Here is a 27012-nt window from a genome sequence, read left to right as displayed (position 1 = left end):
AGTATCATTCTCCTCAGCTTCCTCCCCAGGTTAAAAAGCCCTGATAAGTGTCTTACTAGCACTGAGCTGCTTTTTTTTATGAAGCTGTGTGTTAGAACTCCAAGGCTTTATTCTGAGTGGTAATAGCTAGTTTAGAGCTTATCACTGTGTGTACAATGATAAGGTGTCTTCTCAGTTTGCATTTACTGCATTTCATCTGGCTTTTTATCATTTAATCAGTCACGAAATCCTTTTGCAGATTTTGTTTGGGTTTGGTTTTGATTGGGTATTTTCACAGAAATCACTTCTGAGTATTTTTTTGGTCTGAATAACACAGAACCATCAACAGACTGTCACCTCCATGTTAGCCCCTTTTGTTTTTCATTCACACCTAAATACATTGAATAATATAGACCTTATTGTATATCCCTGTGTGTCTAAACTGATAATTTTTCCCCTGGGAGGATGAGCTGTGTATTTCTATTCTTTGTATTTTATTTCTTAATCTCTTACTTATCCATGTAACAGCCTACATTCTAATTTGCCGAGAGCACTTGTGTGAGAAGCCTTACTCGCCAACTTTGGAGATGGAAGTACGAGCTGGATCTGCCTGTCCTCCTACCTTTTCACTCCTTCAGGGACGTCTTGTGTCAAGGCGTTTTACACAAGATCTTCTGATTTTACCCAGTATATTTTTTTTTATTTTCTTTGCCCCTCCATAGACTTAGGGGGTTTTGGGGGGGTTTTGTTGGTTTTTTTTCTTTTACATATTTGCCTTGTGTGGATATCAGATTTAATGGTCTCTGTTATCGTAGATCTCTGGTAGTGTGCTTGCTGCTTTCCATTTCTCAGTTGTAAGTGAGAGGCTACACACTGCCATATATAGTTCAATAGAACACTTGGATAAACAATTAAGAGAAACTACAGTCTTAAACACAATTAAAAGAAATCATAGCCTCTTTGTTTAAGTTTGAGATTCCTGCACAGGAGCTTTTCAATGGTATTCCCTGGCAGGGGGAAAAGAAAACAACGAAACAACCAAAAATCTTTTAGTATATCTTTTACTGCAGCTTTCTCTTTTTTTTTTTTTTCCTAATATTCAGTGGCCCTTGAATTGTCTGTAGGCCCTATAGTCTACCTGCTAACTTGCTGCTCCTTGTGTGCTTGAAAAAGGCATTAAAAGGTAGTAACAGGTTCTACATTGAGCTGTTCTCCCGACCTTTTTCTCTTGATCCATCATGGTATATATTTTAAATTTGTTGTTGTTTTTCTATTTTTCTTTGTTTTGGCATGACCCTAGCTTTACTATGATGCATTCTTATTTCTAAAAACTTCCCCCCCCCCCTTTTTTTTTCAATCTGGCTTTGGTTTTAAATACAACTATAGCAATTTTTTTGCTTCTGACACTCCTGTCTGGGTACTAAATCTAACTTGCTGTTAGAAGAGCAGCTCGCTAACCTCTTGAGCTAGGTTATGTGCATTGCTCAATTAGAAGCAAAAATTGTTTTCTGTCTTTTGGTTTCTCTGACTAGTTACCTTATGAAGTTATTTATTAAATGTATCTGAAATCTGATCATGATATCATTATTGAATGTGATACTTTTTGGGAGGTAGTGGAGGTCATTATTGCTGCTTTCTGGCCTTTTTGCTGCTCTGCTCTTTCTCAGCGTGTCTTAGTTGTGTTTAGTCAAACAAAACATCAAGGAAACTGCATTTAAAATCATATATTTAAAAAAAACCCAACCAAACCTAGAATTTGCAAGATCATTTGGGAGATTGATTAGTTATCGTTGCTTGGCTGACTTTGCTGGGCCATCTTGATAGCAATTTTCATCTGCAGCAACCAGCAAATCTTCTCATGAAAGGGTAAAAATGTTTCTTTACTTATCTAGGTGCGTATTCAGTGAGCTTGGAAGAGTGTTACCGCTGGCTCGGACCAAATGTAAAAGATATATTGTGCATACACTTGACTTCCTGACTGTTTTCAGTCTCTTCAGGAACACTTGCAGTACTAATGAAATGGGAAGACCAATGCAGAAATCTTGTTTTGTATCTTGTCATCTCAAATCCTTTATTCTCCCCGACACGTGGTTTTTTTCCTCCTCCTGCACATCCCTGTCACTTTTTTTTCTGAGCCCAAATGAATGGTTGTAGTTGTGATCATATAAAGTGTGTATGCCATACAGGTTTCCTTCATACACTTAGTGTGGGTGTTGCTTAATGTATTAATCTTTTGTTCGGTTGAGTTTCCATGTAGCTTTAATATTCACTTGTAAAACCTGTAATTTCTTTTAAACTTATATATTTCGGATGAATACTTTGTCTTCAATATTGCTTCCTGTCTGAGAAACTGCTTTCAGTTTTTCTTTTATCCTGTTCTCATCAGGTTTCACTGTTCAAGGCACTTGGAAGTGCTCGGTTTGTGTTTGTGTAAAAAATTATTTATTGTGCATGATAACATAACTGTTTTGTGGCTGACCTCTAATTAAACTGTGTGAACCTTAGGCTTAAAAGGCATGAGAGATTGTGATCCTTTAAAATACCAGTTTTTGGCTTTGGTATTCTTTGATAATGGTCTTTCTCCTTTTTTTTTTTTTTTATCTGGAGAATTCAGGTGCTGTAGCTGTGACCCAAGAAGAGCTGTGTGCACCTGAGCAGGGGGTGATGATAGCAGGCAAGGTGCTAACACTCCCTTGTTCTGGGTAAATCTGCTCTGCTGAGAGCTTTAATGTGTTTGTGTTGGTAAGAAAGTAAATCAACAAACACTTTTATTTTTCAGTATGCACTCTATTGACTCTTTCTGCATGAAATAACTTTAATAACTTTAATGGAGGGGGTTTGTTTGTTTGTTTGTTTTGGGTTTTTTTTTTTTTTTTTTTTTTTTTTTTTTTTTTAAGGAAGGCAGTGATTCCTAGCAGTTAGAAGAGCACTTGAAAATTGAGGTTGTTTCGTGTGGCGGTTGGGGTGTGTGTGATCCACTCTGCGTCTATACATAAAACAAAGTCTTTCCTTATGTGTAAGGATTATTATTTATGTGCCTTTAAATATTTTAGAATTCATGAATGAAAATGTCACACAGTGTCTTCTTAAATGCTATTTTTTTGAAACAATGTTTGTCTAAAGTGTGTACAAAACATTTTGCTAAGTGTGTCATCAGGCACTTTGCAATGAGTCAACCTAACTACAGTGACGCACGCATGATGTGTTTCAGCTGTGTATGTGAAGGATATTAGAAAGATTGGGAATCTATTGCATCCGTCAGTGATTTATGCTAGAATACTGGGAAGGAAACTTTATGACAACCACAGCGTACTCTGTGTGTAAAAATGTTACGCGTTGTAAAGATTTCTTACCTAGATTGTACAAGTCCATTCTTCAAAGCCTTGTATGAATGTTGAAGAGTTTGTTAGGTTTTAATCCTTCATGTAGACCAAAGATGAGGCTTATACTTGTTAATTAGTCAATGATGGCATCTCTCTTTTGTGACTTAAAAATTTTAAGCACTGATATCTTGCAGTCTCACTTGGACTAAACCCTACTATGGATTAACTGCCTTTTTGTCAATTTCATTACTAAATTTCAGAGGTAAGGACTAACAGTCGCATCCTAAGGTGGTTTTGCATAATATTCTTTTAAAAACCGAAATGTTTTCTTTTGCAACATTCCCTATTTCTGGTCAAAACTTGACAGAAGCATTAAAAATACCTGCCTATGCTGAACTGAATGCTGAATTTCCATTTAAGCCTATAGTAACAAAGCTGGAATCTTACATTACTTTGCACATTGTCTACATAAAGTATGAAGTTTCAGAAAGTAAATAGTAGTCTTTAGTTTTTATTAACCTGTCTACAACCTGCCTATATAAACAGCTGTGTTTAGGCTTCTGTATTCTGAGTATTTGTCTGGAGTTGTAAAACATACTTTTTAATAGTAAACAGAAATGACTCTACTGCGATTTTGAAAGCATCTTTGAAGTCTATCAGCTCATAATATATACAGCATTAGCTTACTCTTGCAAATGCTGTATATGACTGTGAAATGCCTTTATCAATTTCATTGTATTGAGTCTCTTTTGATAAGGGCTTTAATAAAACAGGTTTTAAACAACAGCTTTAACCTGTTAAATGCAAAGCCTGCATTTCAAAAGTGGATATTTCTGTAGCCCTTGAGAGGTTTAAATGTTTTCTATAGTATGAAGACATAAACACAGCAAACTCAGAAATGCATCTGCTTCATCCTTTGCAGATCACAAATCTTTTTTTTATTTCCCACTTTTTTTTTAAAGTGGAACTGAGAAAATTAAAGGATACCATATCATTTCATATCTTTAAGCTTAAGATTTAATCACACAGAATAATAATAATAAACGAATAAAATTTTGTTAATAATGTCATTGTTCCAGTACCCACTGAATAATTGATGTTGAGTGAAGTACAGTTGACTACTAGAAGTCGAAGGTTGTCTCTGTGAAGGTAGAATTAACTAAATTGGGAACTGACTCACAGAGTAGCCTGATGATGAGCTAAGGTTTACATGGTCTTGGTGGCAGGGTAGGAACTACAGCCAAATACAAAGTACTAACTACCCTTCCATGTCCCTGTCCTGTCTTGTTTCCTATATGAATGTTACGTGCCAGCTAAAACTTGTGTGCTTTCACTTGCCTGCTTTCATTTGAATGACTGCAGTGCTTGCGAACCTTGAATAACTGATAGACTTCATTGGCTTACATAAATGCCTCTGACACACAACAGCTAGTGAAGTCTATTTTAATTGTCATAAAAGATACATGAAGTATTGCAAGATGAATGTTCCTCTCTTCTGGAAATTTTTATATTCAAGACAGAGTAAAATTTGACATTAAATAGACATGAGTTTTTAGCAAATCTGGAAAATAAAAGCTTCTGCTGACAGAATTTCCATTGCAGTACTTTTATGTGGGAGGAATACGCATCAAGACATTTTTTGACTTAAAAACACGCTGGAGAACAAGAATGAGAAGTTATAGATCACCACTTTTTATGGTATTTTTATGGTGAGTGTGTTTACTCTTGCATAGTATTCGTTTCAGCATTGAGCTGAATTGAAGGAAAGTGTGTGTTGTCCATCCTTGTTCCAAAACACACTTTGACTGTGTTTTGGACTTTTTACCTTCAGAGACTGACCTAAATACTTTCTCATAAAGTAAATTGATATGGCAGCCACAAAACTTGAGTCGTTCATGCTTTATCCTCTTGCTTATCCTTTAAGCAAAGAAAACGTATTGCCAGTTATGGGAACACTATGATACTAAGCTATTCTAAACTTGATCTCCAAAACACACCACAACCTGTTCTTCCGTTGTTGCCCTACAACTACAGAACCAACCCACAGACATAATTTTAATTAACTATCTTTTATTTATATTTAAAGGTCACATGTGAGAATACATAGAAGTGATAACCAGGCAGGAGGGATTGGGCAGTAGGTTGAAAATAGCAGCAGGAAGGGTTCCTTTCCCCCGGCAGTCAGCTCTGTTAGAACAAACACTTCAACAAGTTTGCCTGCAGTACCAGCATATTTTATTTTCTTTTCTCAGTTAAGGTGGTAGTTGGAACACAAGGCTGCACATTCTTAATTTTGCTTTTTTCTTTTTACCAACTTTGCAAAGCGTTATTTACATGTTAATCTGCAATGTAGTTACAATAATGTTAAGTATATTCTGTTGTTGAAGAAGCAAAATGGGAATGCTTTACAACTTTCTATTGTAATGTTTTTATCTAACAGACATTATCTGAGCAAGAGACAGAAGGGGCAGAGCCATGCCATGTTCCTGTGCGTGGCAATGGAGCAGGAGAAAGGAAGCCGCTTTGCCTGTATAAACTGCCAGAGAACCGCTCTTCTTACAAGGGCTTATATCAGTTTACCAAACTGCTTTCTGTAGTTTGCTTTTTGTGTGTGTGTAAATGCCACTGAATTATCAAACACCAACTTCTGAATGGTGCCTCCTGTATTCGTTTGTCTGGAGTATCACCAAAATATTTGTGGTGGTCTCTTCTCAACACATAGAAAACCCTGAACAGAAAAAAATCTATAGCCAAGACTGTTGCTGCAGCAATTTTGATGCAAAGTAAGTTAATGAATGTGAAAGCACAGGAAGAAACAGAAAAGTACTGCCTTGCCCAATGCTTTTCATTTGGGTGGGGTAGATGGATGAATATTATGTTTCTTTCAAACAATATGCTCCTTCCTGTAACTTCTTGTTTATTGTAAGCAGAGAGCCCCTGAGTGATGTCTGTTGGTGTGAGTGGTGCCATCTGGAAAACAGACTTCTGACTTGTTTAGAGTTCAATCCTGTTGGTTATATATCAGAGCAAGGAGATTAAGTGGTTAATTTTGCTTGGATGCAGTTTGCCTATTTTACAATAATATTTTTACAGCTTTCTGAAAAGACCGAGTACTAAATGAAAATTATTTTTCATTATGTGCCTTGTTTAGCCAGACAACACGTTATAATCTGGCATTAGTATTTTTCCAACTGGAGCTTGGCAGACAAAACTGGCATGGAGAAGTAGAAAACTTACTTCATGGTTTTCTCTTGTTAAAATACATCCATTTTAATGAAGGTGTTGACTTGTAGACTGTTCTTGTTTGGTAATAGTCCCAGTACCAGCAATGTTGAAGAATGTAACTAGCCCTGTTCGTCAGGAAATTATTTGGAATCCGGTTTATTTCTTCTTTATTCCCACCTCTGGGAAAAGAGCTGATACAGAACGGCACCTCAGCTAGCGGGGCTGTGTACCCGCTTCTTGCGTTATTGCTGCCCAAATTAGGGAGAGGCTGAAATCTGCAACTTTGAGCGGATGCCAGAAAGCTTCTCGCAGCCAGTTTCCTATGTTTGGAAGCTGCTTCCTAACCGTACTTTCTCTTGCTGTCTGTGCCCTCAGTACATAGCTACTGAGTGTCACGGTGTGTTCGGTGACCTTCTGGGGTGGTGTGGTTCGTTCAGGTGGAGTTTTGGCAATTAATGTTGAGTTTGGATCGACAAGTTTAGGTTGGCTAGTAAAGCTGTTATTCTGAATCAGCGATCTGTTGTCCTTTCTTACACTTACCTAACCTAAAGCGTACAAGTTGTATTGATATTTTTTTCTTTAAAATTCTTCTAAGCTAATTTATGAGACGTCATCTCATAAAAAGTAGCAGTTGTGGCCTTTGTCAGCTTTTCCATTAAACTTATTCTTCATTCATCAAGTAACACATGGCATGATGTTGTTTACAAATGCTGGATGTCAGATAAAGCTCTCAAGATTTTTTTTTTAAATGATTGACTGGTGGAGCAATATGATGCTTTTAAAGGAAAAAATTATTTAAGTCTGTATGTGTACAGTAGATAGAAAAGGAGAAAAATATGAGGTGCAAATGCAGAGCTGGACACAAAATAGGTTTATAATGGTGTAATCATTGTTTCTGTGTACTCTAGAGGCGGAGGAGCTGAGCTTTCAAATATACTGGACATGTTTTAAAGGCTGGTTAATTTTTCAAAATTCTTTAAAAGAATAGTCATAGTACAAAAGCTGATCCATACTGCATGTTTTACATATGCTCATATTTATCGTAATGAATATTCTTCTGTTGAGAAATGAGTCCTTTGGAAGTAAACGAGAAACTGTAAACTGTGTGTGTCATCCTGTGGCAGGTACCAGATAACAAGTAATGGTAAATATGCTGAAGTACAACACTGAGATGGAGCGTAAATATTGTAATGAGTTGGTTTCCACTGTTCTTGCAAAACACTTGTATTGGATTTCTTTAGATATAATCCTTTAATTCTTTAACCACATATAGCAATGATTTATAAAATACTTCCAAATTTTGCTAGTAACCAATTTTCTTTATCAATTAATTTATAGAGGGCATGAAGGAAGAACCTGAAGGACTCTTTGAGGAACTGCTGGAGAGGGCCAAAGCTGGAGAACCAAAAGCACAAACTGAGGTAATCTTATATGCTGTTTGTCCAGTCTTGTTTGCTCTTAATTCCAAAAATAGCACTGACTGCTGTAGAACTATTATCTCTTCACTAGTTGAACTGTATCTGTTTTGATCTTAAACTGTTCAAAGAAAGGTGATACCAGATGGTTTCTCCGCCTTGAAAAATGCTGCTTGCTTGGGAGAGTTACTGGTTTCAGGTCCAACTCTTGAGTAAGCCTTTAGGAGGCATATGAATATGGGGGGGGGGGTAGGCTGAGAGCATGGAGAAGGTACAGAATTGCTTTTGCTTCTCTTTAAAAGCATGTGCCAAAGAGTTACTTGTTGAGATGTGCAGATAGGGACTATTAAAGGCTGTTGGTTCAGCACTGCACTATATACAAAGATAGCAGGACTCTTAGGCTGGACTCCATGGAAGAAACTGCCATTGAGGTGCTTTAGCAGGAACAAAGGTTGGTTCATGTTTTGCTCTTACACCATTTCTCCACCTTTTAGAAAAGAAGCCCCTCCTTGTTTATGGAAATCAGCTATGTTTAGTTGAGTAATGGCAGATATAATTGAATTAATAATGACAGTTCTGTCCCTGCAAGTGTTAACATTTTAGGGATGTCCCTTTGGTTTTAGAAAAAATGTACCATTTTTCCACTGCATTCCATTGTCTGGTGTATTGGTCCAGTATAAATAGCTTAAAATTGTTTAGAAGAGTTTTAATTTGTGTTTAATTTGGTTGGTGTTTTACTTAAGCGTTCTTTCTCAGCTTCAGCTTTGATGGCAAAAGGGAGTAGTTACAGTCTCCAACATGCTCATTGATGGTTTGGTTTTCTCCCCGAGGAGCACTACTGTTCTTTTTGCAAATAAAAATAAAAGGTGAGGGTGGGAAAGAAATCCTTTTAAAGCTGGTAAAAAATATGACAATGCTAGGCTCAGTCCCCACTCCATCTGAACTTATTTGAGGGGCAGGCTGTCCTTGGAGTTGTAACGCGAGACAGTAACAAATTCCTCACCTTTGAAACAGCCGGTGGCTTTGCAGAGGATGAAGCTTTAGGCTTGAGAGGATAGCTTCTGTAAAATCCACGTTTTGGCTCTATTCCTCCACACAAAAGAAAGCAAACACTATAAATATTCTTTCAGCATATAACTTCCAGTTGAATAAAAAAATAGCCTGTGATGTGTGCATATGTTTGTACATAAATAATATTTTTTTATCCTTCTCAATTCATTCCACCTTCACTCCCTTCCTTTACCTCTTTAACTGTGTGCACTTTCTATTCCCACACAGTAATAGGATTCTTGTTGTAAAGAGATGCAGCCTACAATTTTGCTCCAGTATTCACTCAGGATGAATTCACTGCCTGAAAAGGAACCCCAAACACAGTTGTTTCTTTTCTTTGCAATCAAATTTCTTATGACTTCTGGAGAGGGAATTAACTTTGGTTTTAAAACTAAAAAAAAAAAAGTTTGTTCTCTGTTGTTGACTATGTCCCTTTAGCATCAGTTAGAAAAATCTATTTTCTTACCTTTGTAGGAGTACAAATGAGAAGCTGAGGCAGCACTGTTGTGCTGTTTGCTAATAGTTACGAAGTCAAACACAAGAAATCATTTGGTTCACTGGCTTGTAGTTATTACTATGAGTTTATTCAAAAATAACCCTACAATGACTATGGAAATAAATGCACTCTGAGCAGCTGTCAACCTGTATTACCGTAGCTTTATGTAGTTTCTTTATTGAGAAATAACTGTACAGCAATTATGTAAATGAGACACCCACAGCTGGAATTCTGTAATGGAGAAAAGGCAGCTCTGTGTCTTTAACGGGAGGATCTCTGCAAGGGGACAGCTTCAGATAACTGCCTCGGTTGGCAAAGCCCACAGGTGAGAGCAAGCTTTGGAGAAGTACAGTATGAAGATCTGTGTTAAGCTGTTACCAGCTATGACTTCATTACACAGTTTTAGCTCATGGGGAAAGAGAGAATCCCTGATTGATTAAGTAACAAATCTGAGGTTAACATCTTTTCCCATCAATTCTTCCTCCTTTGATTGCTGTGGGCCAGAGCTTTGCAGCCATCTTCAGGTGGTTCCATGTAGGAGCTTCGCTATGACAGTGAAAGGTGGGTGTCGCACCAGGCTTGTTCAGACAGAGCTGGTAGACCTTCCAGTGTATTACGTGGAAAGCCTTGATGTTTGTTGTGGGACTTGGTGGTGGGGTTTTTTGCTACCAAAACTTTTAATACACACAAAAAAGCTTGTAATTTTATAATCAAAATAAAGGAAAAATATTTTCTGGTTGCTCACATTCTGGAGGTATTCTCTGTGGGTGATTTTTGGAGGGCATAGATGATTAAATCTTAATGCTGAACTTCAAAAAAGAAAAAAAAAAAAACACTAACACACCCAAAAAAACCCCACAAAACAACAAAATAAACAAACCCCAAACAATACAAAAAAACCCCACAGGCAAGCCAAAAAACACTTCTATTGTAAAACAAGTGTTACACTATTGTTTTGCTTGTGCAATAGCCTTGTGCAGTATGACTGTTTCCAAAATCTGCTAGGTTATGTTGCAATACAAGTTTCTATGTCCAAGAGATCCTTATAAACTTAAAAGAGCTGCATCATTAAGTGCTACTACTCTTGAAGATTTGTTAAAAATCTCAATGGCTATAAATATAAACATACTCAAGAAACAGCTGTTCTTGTCAGAGAATGTTATTGACCATTTAACATTTTCAAACAATTTCTTTCTGAAATAAATAGCTGGAGGTACATCTGCAGTTGTCTGATAAATTACCAGACAATTGCATTATTAAGGCTGAAATATTTAAATTCCACCCCCCCATCTCACATACTCTCATCTTCTTCTGCCAGCGTATCTGTGCACTGCTCAATGAACTCTGGCTTAACTTCATAATCATTATTTAGTGCTGGCTTTTGTATTACTTAGTCCAATTTTTTATTATTTCTGTGTGGTCTTGGATCGCTTCGCTGTATGTGCTATGGGTTTAATCACTCTGATGTCTATCCAGTAACTGTCTATGTAGAAGCTGTTGGAGCACCCACTTAGATGTATGAATCCACTTGCAAAGCTGGAGGCCTAACCTTTAATGGGAGAAAAAGATGTATTTTTTTAATGAGATCAGAGTGTTTAGTCTGCATGGGAATAACGCGAATTGTTAATCTTTCAAGGGTATTTTTTCAGTTACCTTTACAGGTAATACCAAAGACAAAGTTTTGGAGAAACAGTCAAACAGAGTTTTTGCAGCAGATAATACTGTGGACTTACGGAACTATACTCTTAAGGTTTTGCATTAATTACCACTAGAATGTAACTGAAGTAACAGTAGGGAGAGAGGGATTGCAGTGAGCCAGGCAAAACCATTTCCCAGATTTTCCATGTGTGTGGAATATCCAGTACTTTTGGCTACTTTCTGCCATTTAACGTTTTGTTGCCTTGTGGTATGATAAGCAAAAGTGTTTCATGCTATTGCATGAATATATTTACCAGTTTATTACCATGTATTTAAATTTTGTAGGAGGAAGAAAAAAGGTGGTGTGTTTTTCTTACCTGTAAAACAACAATATCATTAATTGCCCCATAATTTCTGTAATCCTAAATAGTTGGATTTTTACAGACTACATCACTTAAATTGATTGATGCTTAAGCAGTATTAGTTTCATTCTGTTCACTAATTAATCATGAGTCTGTGCTGACCTTCAGTGGCTAAAGTGCTCTGAGTCAGGGATTTCACTGCTGAAGCCTCCTTCTGTGTCAAGGCCCTTTGTCAGTAACTTCATCTGAATTTCTGAATGTCATGGGCACCTGGTTATTACACTTAATTTTTTTGGTTTAAAAATAAAGCTAACAGTGTTGTCTGACCATTGTTATAGGAGGAAAATAATCCAAGAAAAACCACTTTCTATACTACTTTTAATACCAGGTGATTTACCTAATCCTGATAGATGCTCAAAGACCAACGGCAACTAATTCATTGACCTGGCCGAACATGTTGCAATTCTTTCTCGCTTCCAGATCTGGAAAGTGATCTTGCTCTGCAGAAGATTGACTTACAGCTATGTTCTTTAGTGCTAGGAGCAAATGTTTTGACCTTTTCTTCAGAGAGAATTTATTCTAGCTGAGTTCCAGGGAGAGGGAGGAGAAGAGAGAGTATATTGCAGTTATTGAAGGAATCCTGTTCCGCACTTATTCTAGGTGGGGAAACACTTCTTAAGATTAGCAGAAGAGGAGGATGAAGAACTTAACAATTGTAGTGCAGTTGACTGGTTCATCCTTGCTGCTAAGCAAGGCCGAAGAGAAGCTGTCAAACTGTTGCGTAGATGCCTGGCAGACAGAAGAGGTATGGGCTCTCTGAGACTTTTTGCTTGCGTTTCCTAATTTACCTGAAATAATACTATATTCATTTTAACACTGAAAAGGGGGGTTAAAATATGATGGGAATACTCATGGCAAAAATTATGTCAGTAGTTGCTGACATGTTCAAATAGGTAATTTAAAATGCAATAATTACTGATACTGCTCATAAAAGCATTTATATTAATTATTTGCTTGAATTCCTTCATGGAATTCATGCTCGTTCTTCCCCTCCCCACCTTTCATTGAAGCTTCTTTTCTTTGACCGTGAAGGTCATATATAACCACACACCACCTACATATCTGCTGTTGTTTCATTCTTTCGCCCCTCTCCAACCTCTCTCCTAATTGGTCTTCTTCACTGTCTTCTCCCACTTTGATTCACATCTTCCTTCGTGCTACTTCCCACGCTTGGAATGGTCTCCTCTCATCTGCCAACTATCTGAACTCTGATTTAAAGGAGAAAAAAAACACAAAAACCAAAACCCCAAAGTAAAAACCTTCATTTAAATAATTGCTGCCTCTTACATGTCATCTCTATGTATCCGCACCACCTCTTGTCTGAACTGCTGTACTTCAAAAGTTGAAGCAAGACATAAGGATAATGCATGTCTTGTACAGTTTAAACTTAAGCAATGTGATTAGATTTTGATAAGCAATGGGCACAGAAAGGCATTTGAGTAACTTAGATGGTCAAGATGTGAATGAAACTTGAGAAGTTTCAGATTAAACTGAGAAAAATAAATTGTGGGGAAATCTGTCATTTCTGCATGGGTGTGGGATAATAGTATCTAATGTATTTTTCTTTTCTTGAGGCATCACTTCTGAAAATGAGCAAGAAGTGAAAAAATTATCTTCTGAGACTGACTTGGAGAGAGCTGTGAGGAAAGCTGCCTTAGTCATGTATTGGAAATTAAACCCAAAAAAGAAGAAGCAATTAGCAGTTTCTGAACTACTGGAAAATGTTGGGCAAGTTGACAGTGAAGGTTTGTTTGTGAACTGATTTTTGGTATTGATAAAATACAAACTTAGAGGCAGAATACAGCTAGAAACCTAAAGGGCTTTATAAACAATCAGGCATAAGATAAAAGTAGATGTATGATCTACTTAAGGAAAAGTAACGGCGTTAATGACTCTAACTCTCTTTTAATAACTGTGCTCTCTGGAGCAATAAAGGTAGCTCATAAAAGCCTGCCAAATCTTGCTGTAGCTTGTGATTCAGTTAAGCGCTCTTACAAGTAAGCAAATATTAAAAATATCTTCATTTGACACTCACTGTCCTTGGAAAATAAATCTTTTATGGCTTTGCTGTGTTTGATTTTTTTTTTGTTAATTTTTATTTTTTTCTTAACAATCATCCTGATATCTTACTAGATATTTCAATTACAAACTCAGTCTTCAAGACATTTGGCTTACTCTGCTGTTAAGACAGTATAGGTTAGCTATACCAATGCTGTTCCCTTTTCTAGTGTAGTAATTGGAATATCGAAAGCTATATAGCCCCTCGTTACCTGTTTATATGTGTGTCTCTTCCTGACTTTGAGGAAATACCATTCTCCAGATATTGCAGCTTGAGGAACATTCCAGTTACTGTTTGATCATTTTAATTGACTGCTTTGACTTTCCATAAACTTTGTCATTGAACCAGATGGTGAGAAGCAACCTGGCCCGGTCCCAAAGTCGGTGCAGAAGCAGAGAAGAATGCTGGAGCGATTAGTGAGCAGTGAATGTGAGTGTGTGCTGCTTCTTTCAATCGTTGACTGTGATTTTAGTTTCTATTTTGTTTTGCTAAGCAATTTTGTGCTGCCAGAGTAAGAATGTGTAGCAAGTTTGGATTGCTATAAACTGATCGTGTCAATTTATTACGTGTGCAAGGTAAATAATCGCTCTGCATGTGAACTTACAGAAGACATCACCGTTACAGTCAACTTGTCAGTGATTAGTATACTAAGGGGAGTTTGCATGTCACTTGTTATTTTTATATTCTTGCCCTTTCAGCACTTACAGGTCTATTCAGCAAAAGAAATTTTGCATTTTCAATAATTTTTTTAGTTCTAAGCTGTAGTAAGCGTTCTGATTACAATAAGGTAATTAATTATGCAACCATTTAATGCACACAGTTCTCTCATTCTGTTTGCCTTGCTTCTGTTTGCCATTCACTTGTAATTAATGTTTGTCTTTTCCTATTTGTTCAAGAATTGATGTAGGAAAGATGCACAAAGATATTCCTTTCATAACTGAGAGGCAGCTTAGTTCATGTAGTGAGGAGAATTAAACCACTCAACACACACAGGGTCAGACATGTAGACCAAATCTGTGAATTTTGTAAGGTTGGACTTGAAATAAAGTTCTCCCTAGCCCTGCATACCTAAGAAATGCTGCAATGCTGATGGGCCTTTAGGAGGAAAATCAAGTTGTTAAATTAAGAAAATTCATTATAAACAATGCAGTGTGTGTAGTTTTTCCAAGAACATTATCAAACACAAGGTTTGATTACTCATTGCTGAGAAAATCTCATTTTCTTCAAATGCAGTAGGTCATATGAAATAGTTCTTGAAGAGCACTTTTAAATGTCGCAAAGCCTGCTACTTACTAATGCATCTATAGTTGAGAATACATGTGACTAAAGCATTATATGAGGATTAGTGAGCCATATCTGTGGGTTTGCAGGCTTAAACTTCTTGAAAGATTAGATTTACATTTCATTAGGCCATTTTGGCCTTTACCTTCAAGGATTGTGTTCGTTATGCAGGTGGCTTCTGAAAATAACATTGCTAAGAAGAGTGGAATGTTTCAGTTTTACGTTAACTTTCACAGAAGTAAAAGAGACGAGGGACACGTGCCTGTGTTTATGAGTGAGGGAGTAGGTGACAGGAGAAATAGTATTTTGGAGACCAAGCTTCTGGTCCTATCAAAACTTTTGTGAGAGTAGGTCGGCTGTTCTTGTGGCTTGTTTGCCGCTTTGGGAAAGTTAGAAATAGTCCTTCAAGGATAGGGCTGTTGTGTTTCATTGTCCGGTCATCGTAGTGTAACACAGACGTGTCTGGGTTCATTGGAGCTATGTTGCAGTGATGCTTAGTGGACGACACTCGTGTTCTTTCAATCCCTTAGTTGAACTGGCACATCCTGATAGAGCGTGAGTGCAAAGTCACTTTGTTCTGGATTCTTCAGTAATTCAAAGAGTGTCAGAAAAGGAACTGGTAATTTTTTTTATATATATATATATATATATATTTTTTTTTTTTAAGGCTTAAATGGCAGATAAAATAACAGGAGAGTAAATGAACCTACATGTAAGCGTAGGCAGAAATTGATGTGCATATTTTTCTTTTTCTACGGTGGATGGGGGAGGCAGGGGAATTTGTCATAACTAAATTGAAGAAAAAATCTATGAATAATAAAGTAGAATCTACAACATAAGCTTTTTATATCAATTTAAGAGACACTTGGGTGACAAAATCTAATAACATTTAAAAAGGAAAAGTTTTCATCAAACACTTAAAGTAGGAGTTAAGCTGTTACCTCTTCTCTAGAGAGCTTTTATCTTTTCATGGATGAACAAGACAGCTGTTACTCTCCAGCATTTACTTCTCTGATCCACTGAGTTTCTCCATTTATCTTGCCAACAGGAGATTCTTCCTTCAGTTTTAATACATTGACAATACTTGGAAGATAATTTTTAAGCCAGATACGTGTTTGCAGATATGTGATCTGGGGTACCCTTAATGGAGGCATAAGCAGAAGATTAGAGCTGACACTGTCAATGGACAGTTGTTGCATGCCTGAGAGTATACATGTTATTACATTTGATAGGCCATCTATACATAGTAAGTTAATAACTCCTGCCCTCTCAGGATGTCCCATGGTCCTGTAAAAGTGTCATGAAGGAATTTTTGTCAGGTTCTAACCATGTCTGCTTGCTGATTCCACATCAAAAAAACTATCTTACCACTCTATATTTTGTCCCAACAGGATAACTTTAGATGACGCATTTGGTATTAGGCTTGATGTAAACCCCACCAAAGACAGCTAGGGAGTCTCACCAATTTCTTTGTGCAAGTGATGTCACTCTACAGTCTGTGAATGATAAGAATAGTTAGCAAAAAAAATAAATTCTTTCGTGTTTCTTGGGAGGCATTCCAGATGGTCTTTTGTGGGACAAACGAGTTCATGCAGTGTGGGGGGGAAAAAAAAAAAAAGAAAAGCGCAAGCAAAAGGCAACATCCATGTTGTGAGATTAAAGATGGATTGTAAGCTGCTGTTTTTCTATTGAACTCTTTTAACACCCCTCTTTCTGTAGCAGGTATCTTGACACAAATACTTAATTTTGTTCAGTATCTACAGTGTTTTCAATACTAAATACTGATATATTTATATACAACTTGCTACATTTATACATTTTTGTAAAATGAAAAACTTAATAGGCTCAAACCCACTAATATTGTGATTTTAAGTTTAGTGAAGCAGTTCAGTTTTCTGTCTCTCTAAGATTTTAAACCAGTACTAAGCAGGCCAGCTTTCATATCTTTGTATCAGCTGACTAGCTAAACTTACTGTGTAGGAGGTGTGTTACAGATTTTTGTCATTCAAAAGTCTTTCATATCTACAGCAATGTCATTTGCTTTAGTATATGGAAAAAAGTTGCTGTTAATTATCCTCCTTTACAAACGACATCAAGCTTGTCTGCCATAGAAACTAGCTAATCCATGCTAATGTAAGGAACTGGCTATGAAAAGAGTTTGAAGGCATGTATAAATCATCCTTTGTCTTGCCGCATCCCTGGAGTTTTCGGAAGTAACCTCTTGCCTCCCTTCTACTCACAGGAGTGGATAAGGATCTTCCAGGGCAGAGTGATGAATGTGGTCTTGGTGTACAGCTGAGCAAAGTATATTTTGTTGCTGGCTATTTGTTTTAGATCATACTTGATATAGTTTGGGGGAGGCCCTGTGTATAGCCATATAGCATATTAAATTAGTACACTATACATAATCTATACTTAGTCTTGTAGATAGGAATAATTGGGCATTTCCCATAATTACACGTCTGTAACTTCTGAACTCAGAAAAATGACCATTAATGCCAAATCAGAAGTCAGTTTTTCAGTTAATAATGTACAGATAATTTGTTACTATTCCTGTAGAGTTCTTTCTTTTCAATGTGGCTGTTAAAGATTTCTTTCAAGAAGTTACCAAAGATACAACAGCTTATGACATAAAACTGCGTGACCTAATCCAGTAGTCTTTTTTTCCCTTGGAATACTTGCACAGAAGCTACATCCACTCACTCTGTTCTCCTGCTTACGGGTATAATAAACTTACCTACTGGTCTGACAAGATTTAGAGTAGTCACATATTGCTGGCACAAGCAGCTTGTTTTCAGCACAGATCTCAGAACAAGTTGCGAGGTAAGCCTGTGTTATTGGTAGTTCAGTTTTTGAAGCCCAGAGCGGATCCTCTTTAATACGAGGAAAGAAAATTAATATTCCAACTCATAATCAGTACAGTGTTGTAGTGATACTATTTACTCAAAGTCTTCATTTTATCTTTTAGCTAAAAAATTTATTGCTTTGGATGACTTTGTTGAAATTACCAAGAAGTACGCGAAGGGAATCATCCCATCTAACCTGATCATGCAGGAAGAGGAAGATGATGAATTGGCAGGAAAGACTCCTGAAGAGTTACCCCTGCGACTGAAGGTAAAAAGGCAATACCAAACAGGTTGTGTTGAAGGGCTTTTAACTTGCGCGTTTCGGACAAGACAGAGGTGACTTGCACTTGGCTCTCAAAGCTGACAATTAGTCTGTATAGGTCAGTACAAGAATTGTTGCTATAATTTCTTTTTGGACTTGACTTCATATATATGAAACTGTAAACACATATGTATGAGTCATATATTTAAGAAAAAGGGATAATGGTTTTCCCTGGAAGAGGGCAATCTACCTTCATTACATCTCAGTGAAGATTTAAATGTCTATAGCGGCCATATTTTTATTATAGATGTTATTATATGCTTCATATCTTTATTTAAACAGGAGCAAGCAGGTGGGAAAAATTATCCGTAGCCTTGAGGTGTGAAAAGGCTCTGTTACGAAGGAATTCAAGAACTTGCTGTTAGTGGTTTTCTATACTGACATTTCTCTAGGTAGTGAAAGGAGAAGGGAAAATTAAGGTGCATGTATTCAATCATGTTTCTAGCTGCTGACGTGAGAGGGTTTTTTTGTAGTTGTTGTCATTTTGTTGTTTATTATCATATGGTAGGGGTGAGGAAAAAAAAAGGGGGAGGAGTGAGGTATCTCTTTCCAATCTTTTGAATAACTAATATTCTGAAAGAGATGATTTACAAAGAAGAACAGGTATACCTTCGCTAATAAATAAGCTTATGGCCAAGTCATTGTGTGTGTTGCCCTAGTTTATCACAACACGTAGATCTTTGCTGCAGCGTTCTTGGCCTTTCCCTTGAACTAATTAATATAAAAGCGTAAGTTCTGGGAAAACATAAAAACTATCTTTTATGGGGGAAGGAGGATTGTTTGCAGCATCTAAAGTGCAGATGCAATATTTGAATATATGTTTGAAAAATCCTGTACCTTTTTATTGATGCTGTGTAAAGTGTGTGGTTGGTGATAGGGAGAGGATTGGATTCCTCTGTCTGGTGACTGTGTTGGAAAATGCCACATAAGATAGGTAGAATTTTAAGATCCTGTACACTTACTGTTGTGGAGTTAAAAGAATCCCTAAACATGTAGTAATTATAGTTAAAGATATTTCTGCTGCTTACAAACCAGATTTTGACAGCTGCATCCCTCAATGCTTAGGAAGAATTGTTTTAAAGATAAACCACAGCTGTAAAGACTTCCTGTAAGTGTCTATGAATCATATGCACTGCTTCCCGTAGTGTATATGCATATCAGAATATATAGTGTAATCCTTGCAGAACAGTGGCAGAGTTAAGTGCTTTAAAGCTACAGTACTCGCAGCTCAAGTAATGACTTAAGATACTACAGGACTGCAGCCATGTAGTTTATCTTCAGTATGAAATTACAGCAGAATATTTGACTAGGAAGCCATTTAATTATATGTGTCAAAGGTAATGAAATACATCTTTCCCGAAATCAAAATCGCCTCTGAGCTTCATCTGACTGCATTAATCAAAATAGAGCTAATAATCTCAAACAAAGTAATCTCATTTTATTGGCAACATTTGCCTGAAATATAAATCTTTTCATGTCAGCTGAGGTTAGACAACTGACTGCTACTGTTTCAGCTAAGAATATCTGTGATGTAAAGATACGAAACTGCCCATAAATAAAATGCTTCTTTCTCTCTTTCCAGGTTATAAAATATCCGCTTCATGCCATTATGGAAATTAAAGAATACCTTATAGATATTGCATCAAAGGCAGGAATGCATTGGTTGTCTACCATTGTTCCAACACACCATATCAATGCTCTCATCTTTTTCTTCATCATCAGTAATCTGACAATTGATTTTTTTGCCTTTATTATTCCATTAGTCATATTCTATTTGTCCTTCATTTCTATGGTGATTTGCACACTGAAGGTGTTTCAGGACAGTAAGGCTTGGGAAAACTTCCGCGCTTTGACTGACTTACTGCTTCGTTTTGAACCAAACCTAGATGTTGAGCAAGCCGAGGTAAACTTTGGATGGAATCACTTAGAGCCATACATTTATTTTTTACTCTCGGTATTCTTTGTGATTTTTTCCTTCCCTATAGCAAGCAAAGACTGTATACCATGCTCAGAGTTAGCTACCGTCTCGGTTTTCTTCACAGTGACAAGTTACATGAGTTTAAGCACATGTGCAGAACCTTACACACGAAGAGCATTAATGACTGAGATAGCAGCAGGTTGCTTATCCCTATTGCAGGTATTACCTGGGAATTTTGGTTACCTGAAATTCTTAGGCAAAACCTTCTTTACTGTTCCTGTAGGCCACTTCTTTGTGATAAATGTAAGCATCCCGTGCTTTCTGTTTTTGTACTTGTTCTATCTTTTCTTTAGAATGGCACAACTACGGAATTTTAAAGGCACCTACTGCTACCTGGTCCCATATCTGGTCTGCTTCATGTGGTGTGAACTCTCTGTGGTCATTCTGCGGGAGTCCTCTGGCATTGGGCTCGTTCGTGCATCCATCGGTTATTTTCTGTTTCTCTTTGCGCTCCCAGTGCTAGGCGTAGGCATCGCACTGATGTGTCTTATCCATTTCATCAAGTGGTTTGTGTCTCTGGAGCTCATGAAAATTGTAGTGACTCTGGTTTTGTGTGCTGTTCCCTTGGTCTTCCGATGGTGGACGAAAGTTAACTTCTCTGTAGTTGAAATGGTTAAATCCCTCACTCGAAGCTCAATTGTGAAACTCATTCTGGTGTGGATTACAGCTGTAGTGTTGTTCTGTTGGTTCTATGTGTATCGGTCAGAGGGGATGAAAGTTTACAACTCGACCTTGACGTGGAATCAGTATGCTTTCCTCTGCGGACCCCGATCGTGGAAGGAGACTAACATGGCACGTACTCAGATTTTGTGTAGTCACCTGGAAGGACACAGAGTGACATGGACTGGGCGGTTCAAATACGTGCGCGTGACAGAAATCGACAATAGTGCAGAATCTGCAATAAATATGCTTCCACTTTTTATTGGCGACTGGATGAGATGCTTGTATGGTGAAACCTACCCTCTTTGTGACCCCAAAAATGTTACACTGGAGGAGGAAGAATTGTGTCGTCTCAAGTATTTGACAAAGCATAACTGCCACATGAAAATGTTTGATCGGTACAAATTTGAAATAACTGTGGGCATGCCTTTCAGTAGCAAAAATGGAACCAAGTCTATAGAGGAGGATGATATAACCAAAGATATTGTGCTGAAGGCAAGCAACGAGTTTAAAAAAGTGTTGTTGAACTTGAGGCAAGGAAGTATAATTGAATTCAGCACAATTCTGGAGGGTCGCCTTGGCAGTAAATGGCCTGTCTTTGAACTGAAAGCAATCACTTGCTTGAATTGCATGTCTAAACTCTTACCTGCAGGGAGGCATGTGAAAATAGAGCATGACTGGAGGAGCACAGTGCATAAAGCAATTAAATTCGCTTTTGATTTTTTCTTCTTCCCATTCCTGTCAGCTGCATAATGAGCTCTCATGTTGGTTCAGTGCTATCTTCAGTGTACGCTGCATTTACACCACCAAAAGTTTGGCTTCTTACAAGGCAAAGGAAAAAAAAAACCAAACACTTTGCTGTAGCAGTGCTCAAAATGTATGCTAATGTGGAGTAGTGGTTGAGTTTTGTACACACTGTATCCTGGCTTTAAACGCCGTATGACTGAAGTAATATATACTAGTTTAATATTATAAATGAATGCAGGGCATTGCTGCTGACTAATTGCATGGAGACTCTTTTGTCCAAAATGGATATATATTTGCTTGTGGTACGACACTAGATGTGTTCACTTGCTCAATGTTAAAAGCACTTTACTCTTTAAATATTCACAGTGTGCCCATTTGTATTTTCACAGGTATGATTTAGAATAGGTAGCTGACAACAGCTTACGTTGCATTATATTGCTTGTATTTATTTGGTGTTTCCTAGAAAAAAAGTGATCTTATAGTCATTACCTGGTGGTGATATCTGCATACAGAACACAGTTTCACTATTTGTCCAGAAGACAGTTACTTTAACTTTTTTTTTAAAGGGCACGCCATTTCACACCCCAGCAAGGTTGTAAAAAGTCCTCAAGCTTCCAGTTTGCATTAAATATTCTGTACAAAATGCACTATTTGTTCCGATTGGTTATGATGGCTACATACATGACACTAAGGTATAACCCATGCTGGTGTGTGAAGGACAAACACTAGAGAGTAAGACTGGTATTGAGATGGTACCAGTAACGGAGAAGCCAAAGCAACTGAAAATACTACTTAAAAGTCTGCCGTGGAAACAGAAATAGAATGTTTGTATAATGATTTGTGTTGCGCAAATAAACATAAAATACAAACTTGAATTAAATGGGTGCAACATTTGTTCCTTGTGCTTTGACGTTGTGAGCAGTTGTTTATGTTGTGCTGATAACAGTTTTCACTGACAAATACAATTTAGAATGTTTCAAATAATCTGGTCTGAGATACTTGAAGTTGTACTTCACGTTATTTGAAGCTGTCAGTAAAATCTGAGTGTGCCAGGTGAAGTTTTTGTTGCAGTAAGCCAAGCCTGACATTGCAGAGCAGAAGCCTCCACCATCCAATGCCACGTAGCCACGTAGTTGTGTTTGAGCCCATCAGAAAATCTACGAAGTCATGTCTTCTGTGTGTTTCTGGTTTTGAAAACTGACATCCCTCTCTCTTCTCTTCCCCATGTGGAAACAATGATATAAGGTGGCAGGTAAATGCAAATTTCGACATAGTTTCGTTTACCTGCTCTCATTTTGGCTGGAAATAAGCCAAACTTAGCCCTTTCTGCTCTCTTTCTTAAAACACCTGTAGGCTTTTTAAATATCTAAACATTCTTCCTGGCTCTGATATGTAAGCACAAAAGATGTGGATTTTTTTTCACTTTTTTTTCCCCTTATATACACATAATTGTGAAACTTCTATTCATATGTTTGTCAGAAGAAAAAAGGCAACAGTCTTGGTATTCAGAACTAATGTTAAAAATTCTTCTGGTTTTAGCTTTCACTCTTTGTAAGGATGTCAATTTACTGACTTACTGTGGTGCACTCTGAAGAAGTTATTACACAGCCTGAAAAGGACAAAATTGTCTGAAGTCAGATGTGGGAAGTCTTGCAAGAAGAGGGAGGAGAGTATTATTTTGTTGATTTCTTTGGAAAAAAATGCTTTTTAAGAAGAGACAAAAGGGTTCCCGTCTGTAACATCATACTGTTCGGAAGTTTAACTCCAACAACTCTGAGACTTCCTAGTTCAGCCTTTTCTGAGGGAATTATTAGGGGATATTGGCATATAACTTACTACATTTGCAAACTTAGAATTATTAGCTAAAACTCTAGGTCCTTGGAGGGTGGGAGCTCCCACAAGGGTATTGGTACTGATATTAGTCGGACTCCAAGTCATCCAGTTCCTATTTATGCACTTATGTGAAAAACAACCCCTGAATTAGCTAGATCTGGGGAAATTCACGTGCCTTGTAGTGACAGGTTGATGGGGACAGCTGAATTTGTCAGCTGCTGCTTTCCAACAGCAGTGGAAAGTTTTGAGCAGTAGCACATCGCAGGTCATTTCCCATAGGTTTTCAGCTCTTCTGGGTGTCTGAAAGGGAAAGAGGAGGTAAATTTTACTTCAAGACCTTTAAGTAATGCCCTTTAATGCTAGTTCTCAAGTGTTACTTCTTGATGCTTTTATATTTTTATGGAAAAGGAGGCAGCGTTAACGGTAACATGATGGATAGGTACTCCATTTTCTCGTCGGTCTAGTGTTGAGTATTCTGAAACCTTTAGCAAATAAATCTTTTCTTTCTAAATGGTATCTTAGCTGACAAGCACAAAATCACCAGTACTTAATAAGCAATTGCAATTCCAGGCAAGGGGTTTTTGCAATGGGTGCTTCTGTCTACTTCACCTCTTGCAAGCAAACAGAGCACAAACCAGCTTTGTTCCAGCTCTGTATTACAAATCAGTCTGTCTTCTAGGTTGGAAAGGAGAGACAGAATGTGGCAAGTGCTGTTAATTATTCAATTAATCCTACATTTATTATTTTCTTATTCAGTTTTGAAGACATGATGAGTTATAAACAGTTCCAAAGATAGGTGCCCTTTCTTTAGGCTGATAATTCAATCTTTTGAATTAGTATTAATTAACTGAAGAGGAGGAGGAGGATATTACATGGCTATTGACACATCTAAATTAGATTCAGATGTTCTTCTGTAAGCTCAGCTTTAGCATTTAGAATATACAGAATATAGAGTAAATATTCATTATTTGAATTTCATCCTCAAAGTAGCATGAAAAAGTACTACTTGTTCTCCAAACTGGTACATTCTTCTGTAAGCACAAAAAACAACAAAACATACAGAAATTCTGAATAATTTAAGAGCCCACTCTGTAATGACTAACAGCCTCTTGCGGTAGGCAGCAGTGCAAAGAGTTTATACTTTGCATTTTGCCCAGTCCTTCTAGAGAAGGAGATCAGTAGAGCTGTAGGAATTACACGTGGGTTTATTTCCTAGAACTAACTGATCGTAACTGCTATAAAATAGCTATTACTAATTGTAAATTTGCTTGTAACTTTTTTTGTAATACAGGGTAATAAGAATGTTACTAGTGGGGTAGCACAGTGCTTTCTTACGTTCCTGCACAGCCAGCGAACTTGAGCCTTTGACATAAAATAACACGCCGCTTCCAGAGCACACCCATGTCTGCCTGCCTTTTGGCTTCTCTCTTTCCACTGAAAAAGGCAAAACAAGTTTCAAGATTAAGAAAGTAATCACAATACTTTTGAAATCCATTGCAGCCTTTCAGGGTAAGGGTCAGTAACAAATGAAGGAGGTTAAAAGAGGCTGTGCTCTGATCTCAGCTTCGTCGTTGCAATTGTTTGAACGGCAGATAGATATGAAGGAAAACCAGCTACTCAATCACTAAATTAGAAATAAATTTGGGCGGAACTCACCAACTTGTAAAGAGACTAGCAACTTCCTGCGTAGATGCAAATGTTACTTAAATGCAAATAGGATGCCTAGAAACCAAACAACCAAATCACATTACTGTTTATATGCATTAATTAAGATGGTTCATTTGTTTTCATATTATTACTCAAAAGATTTAATTAGCCTTTATTCTGGAAAAAAAAAATCATTAGCATCCTGCAACTTCCTCTTATAAATTATAGCCTGATGTGGAAAAGATGAGAGTCATCTTTGCATTAAGGAGGGATGTTCAGCACTGAGAAAACCTGCATTTTCATCACTTCTAATGAACTTCAGGTTTTGAAGCAGAATGGGAGCATAGAAACGCTGCTTGCAACCTTCCTTTACAAAATACTTTACAGGAGTATAGAAGGAAATACGCAGGATATATATCTTCCTATTGACAGCTACAGGAAACAGCTTCTGTAAGATTGCAGCTTCACAATACTCATTTCAGCATTTTCATTTGACAAAAAATTTCATTTAAGTTCATGCAATAAGTGATGTGTTTTACTGTACATTCTGATTTGAGTACTGAGTTACTTGGGTGTTTCCTCTGAGGAGCTGCAACTGCTGCTGATGAAACCAAGGATCTTTGCCATCCTGCTGAAGCAGTGTGTGTATCTGTGTGTATACAATCACGCTTCCCAAAATACAATAGAAACAAAAGAGCAGAAGGTTAGGGATAATCAGCTTTTTAGCCAAAGCCAAGAAGCAGTTACCTGCCCAGCTCACGGGGAATATCTGTGTATATAGATATACAGTGAGTGCATACATTGTTTTTGCACCACAGCCATGTAAACATGTCCCTAGAGCTTTCCTGCCAAAGCAGCACATCCTCGGGACTAGATGTTAGGTGTCCCTCCCCGACCTTTGCCTTTTAGCTCCAACTCCACTCTGCCTGTTTCCCAGATGACCTGTGGGTGGGATGTGAATTCCCCCTTAACTGTCTCACTTTTTGCAACAAGGGAAATAAAGCAGTGAAATTCTGATGTCTTCCAGTATGTTCCCACTACTCCTCCTGCAGAACATGGAGGGTTTTCCTACAGTTGTCTCCAGACAGTAGGCCACTATCTTCAAACTCACCAAAAAATGAAGCTACACTGCTAGGGCAATGACAATCACAGAATGGTAGGGGTTGGAAGGGACCTCTGGAGATCATCTAGTCCAACCCCCCTGCTAAAGCAGGATCACCTAGAGCAGGTCACACAGGATCATGTCCAGGTGGGTTTTGAATATCTCCAGAGAAGGAGACTCCACAACCTCCCTGGGCAGCCTGTGCCAGTGCTCGGTCACCCTCACACTGAAGAAGTTTTTCCTCATGTTCAGATGGAACTTCCCGTGCTCCAGTTTGTGCCTGTTGCCCCTTGTCCTGTCATTGGGCACCACTAAAAAGAGTCTGGCCCCATCCTCTTGACATCCACCCTTTAGATATTTAGAAGTGTTGATGAGATCCTCTCTCAGTCTTCTCTTCTCCAGGCTAAACAGACCCAGCTCTCTCAGCCTTGCCTCATACGAGAAATGCTTCAGTCCCCTCATCATCCTTGTGGCCCTCTGCTGGACTCCTTCCAGTAGTTCCCTGTCTTTCTTGAACTGGGGAGCCCAGAACTGGACACAGAACTCCAGATGTGGCCTCACCAGGGCAGAGTAGAGGGGTAGGATAACCTCCCTCAACCTGCTGGCCCCTTTCCTCTTAATGCATCCCAGAATATACTAATAATTCCAGTATGACTATGTACTAATAATTCAAGTATGACTTGACAGCCCAGACATTAACAGCCTAACCTAGGTTGATAGGTGTAGTCCTGGAGACGGGTGGCACTACCTGCTTGAAGGTGCTTCGCTTCACTCTAGGTGCAGCAGAAATGTCCCCTGTGGTGGATCTGGCAGGATCATCTGCCCCAACACATTTACAGTCTGCTGCATCCTCCTCCCTTCTGCAGCTCCTGTTGCAAAGAGGAAAGAGAAGGCTCCACCCAAAGGTTTGGGACTGCTCCAGTGCAATGGGGGATGGATTTACCAGGGAAGCTGCCTTCAATCAGTTTTGAACTTTCCCACCTGCCCAG

General features: G+C 37.9%; 1 protein-coding gene across 4 annotated transcripts in view; it reads left to right on the top strand.

The window, feature by feature from the left end:
* WFS1 (wolframin ER transmembrane glycoprotein) overlaps positions 1-22316 on the top strand; it is a 63999-nt gene extending 41683 nt beyond the window's left edge. For all 4 annotated transcript variants that reach the window (XM_054825241.1, XM_054825238.1, XM_054825239.1 and 1 more), the window contains exons 3-8: positions 7866-7948; positions 12149-12293; positions 13123-13293; positions 13956-14036; positions 17857-18002; positions 19639-22316. In XM_054825241.1, coding sequence (XP_054681216.1) covers positions 7866-7948; positions 12149-12293; positions 13123-13293; positions 13956-14036; positions 17857-18002; positions 19639-21447 — 2435 coding nt within the window. In that variant the 3' untranslated portion in view covers positions 21448-22316. The remainder of the gene's footprint in view (positions 1-7865; positions 7949-12148; positions 12294-13122; positions 13294-13955; positions 14037-17856; positions 18003-19638) is intronic.
* The last annotated feature ends 4696 nt before the right edge of the window (positions 22317-27012 follow it).

This window comes from Grus americana, chromosome 4 (genome assembly GCF_028858705.1).
Source record: "Grus americana isolate bGruAme1 chromosome 4, bGruAme1.mat, whole genome shotgun sequence".
Taxonomy (NCBI): Eukaryota; Metazoa; Chordata; class Aves; order Gruiformes; family Gruidae; genus Grus; species Grus americana.
This window is presented reverse-complemented; position numbering and strand designations above follow the sequence as displayed.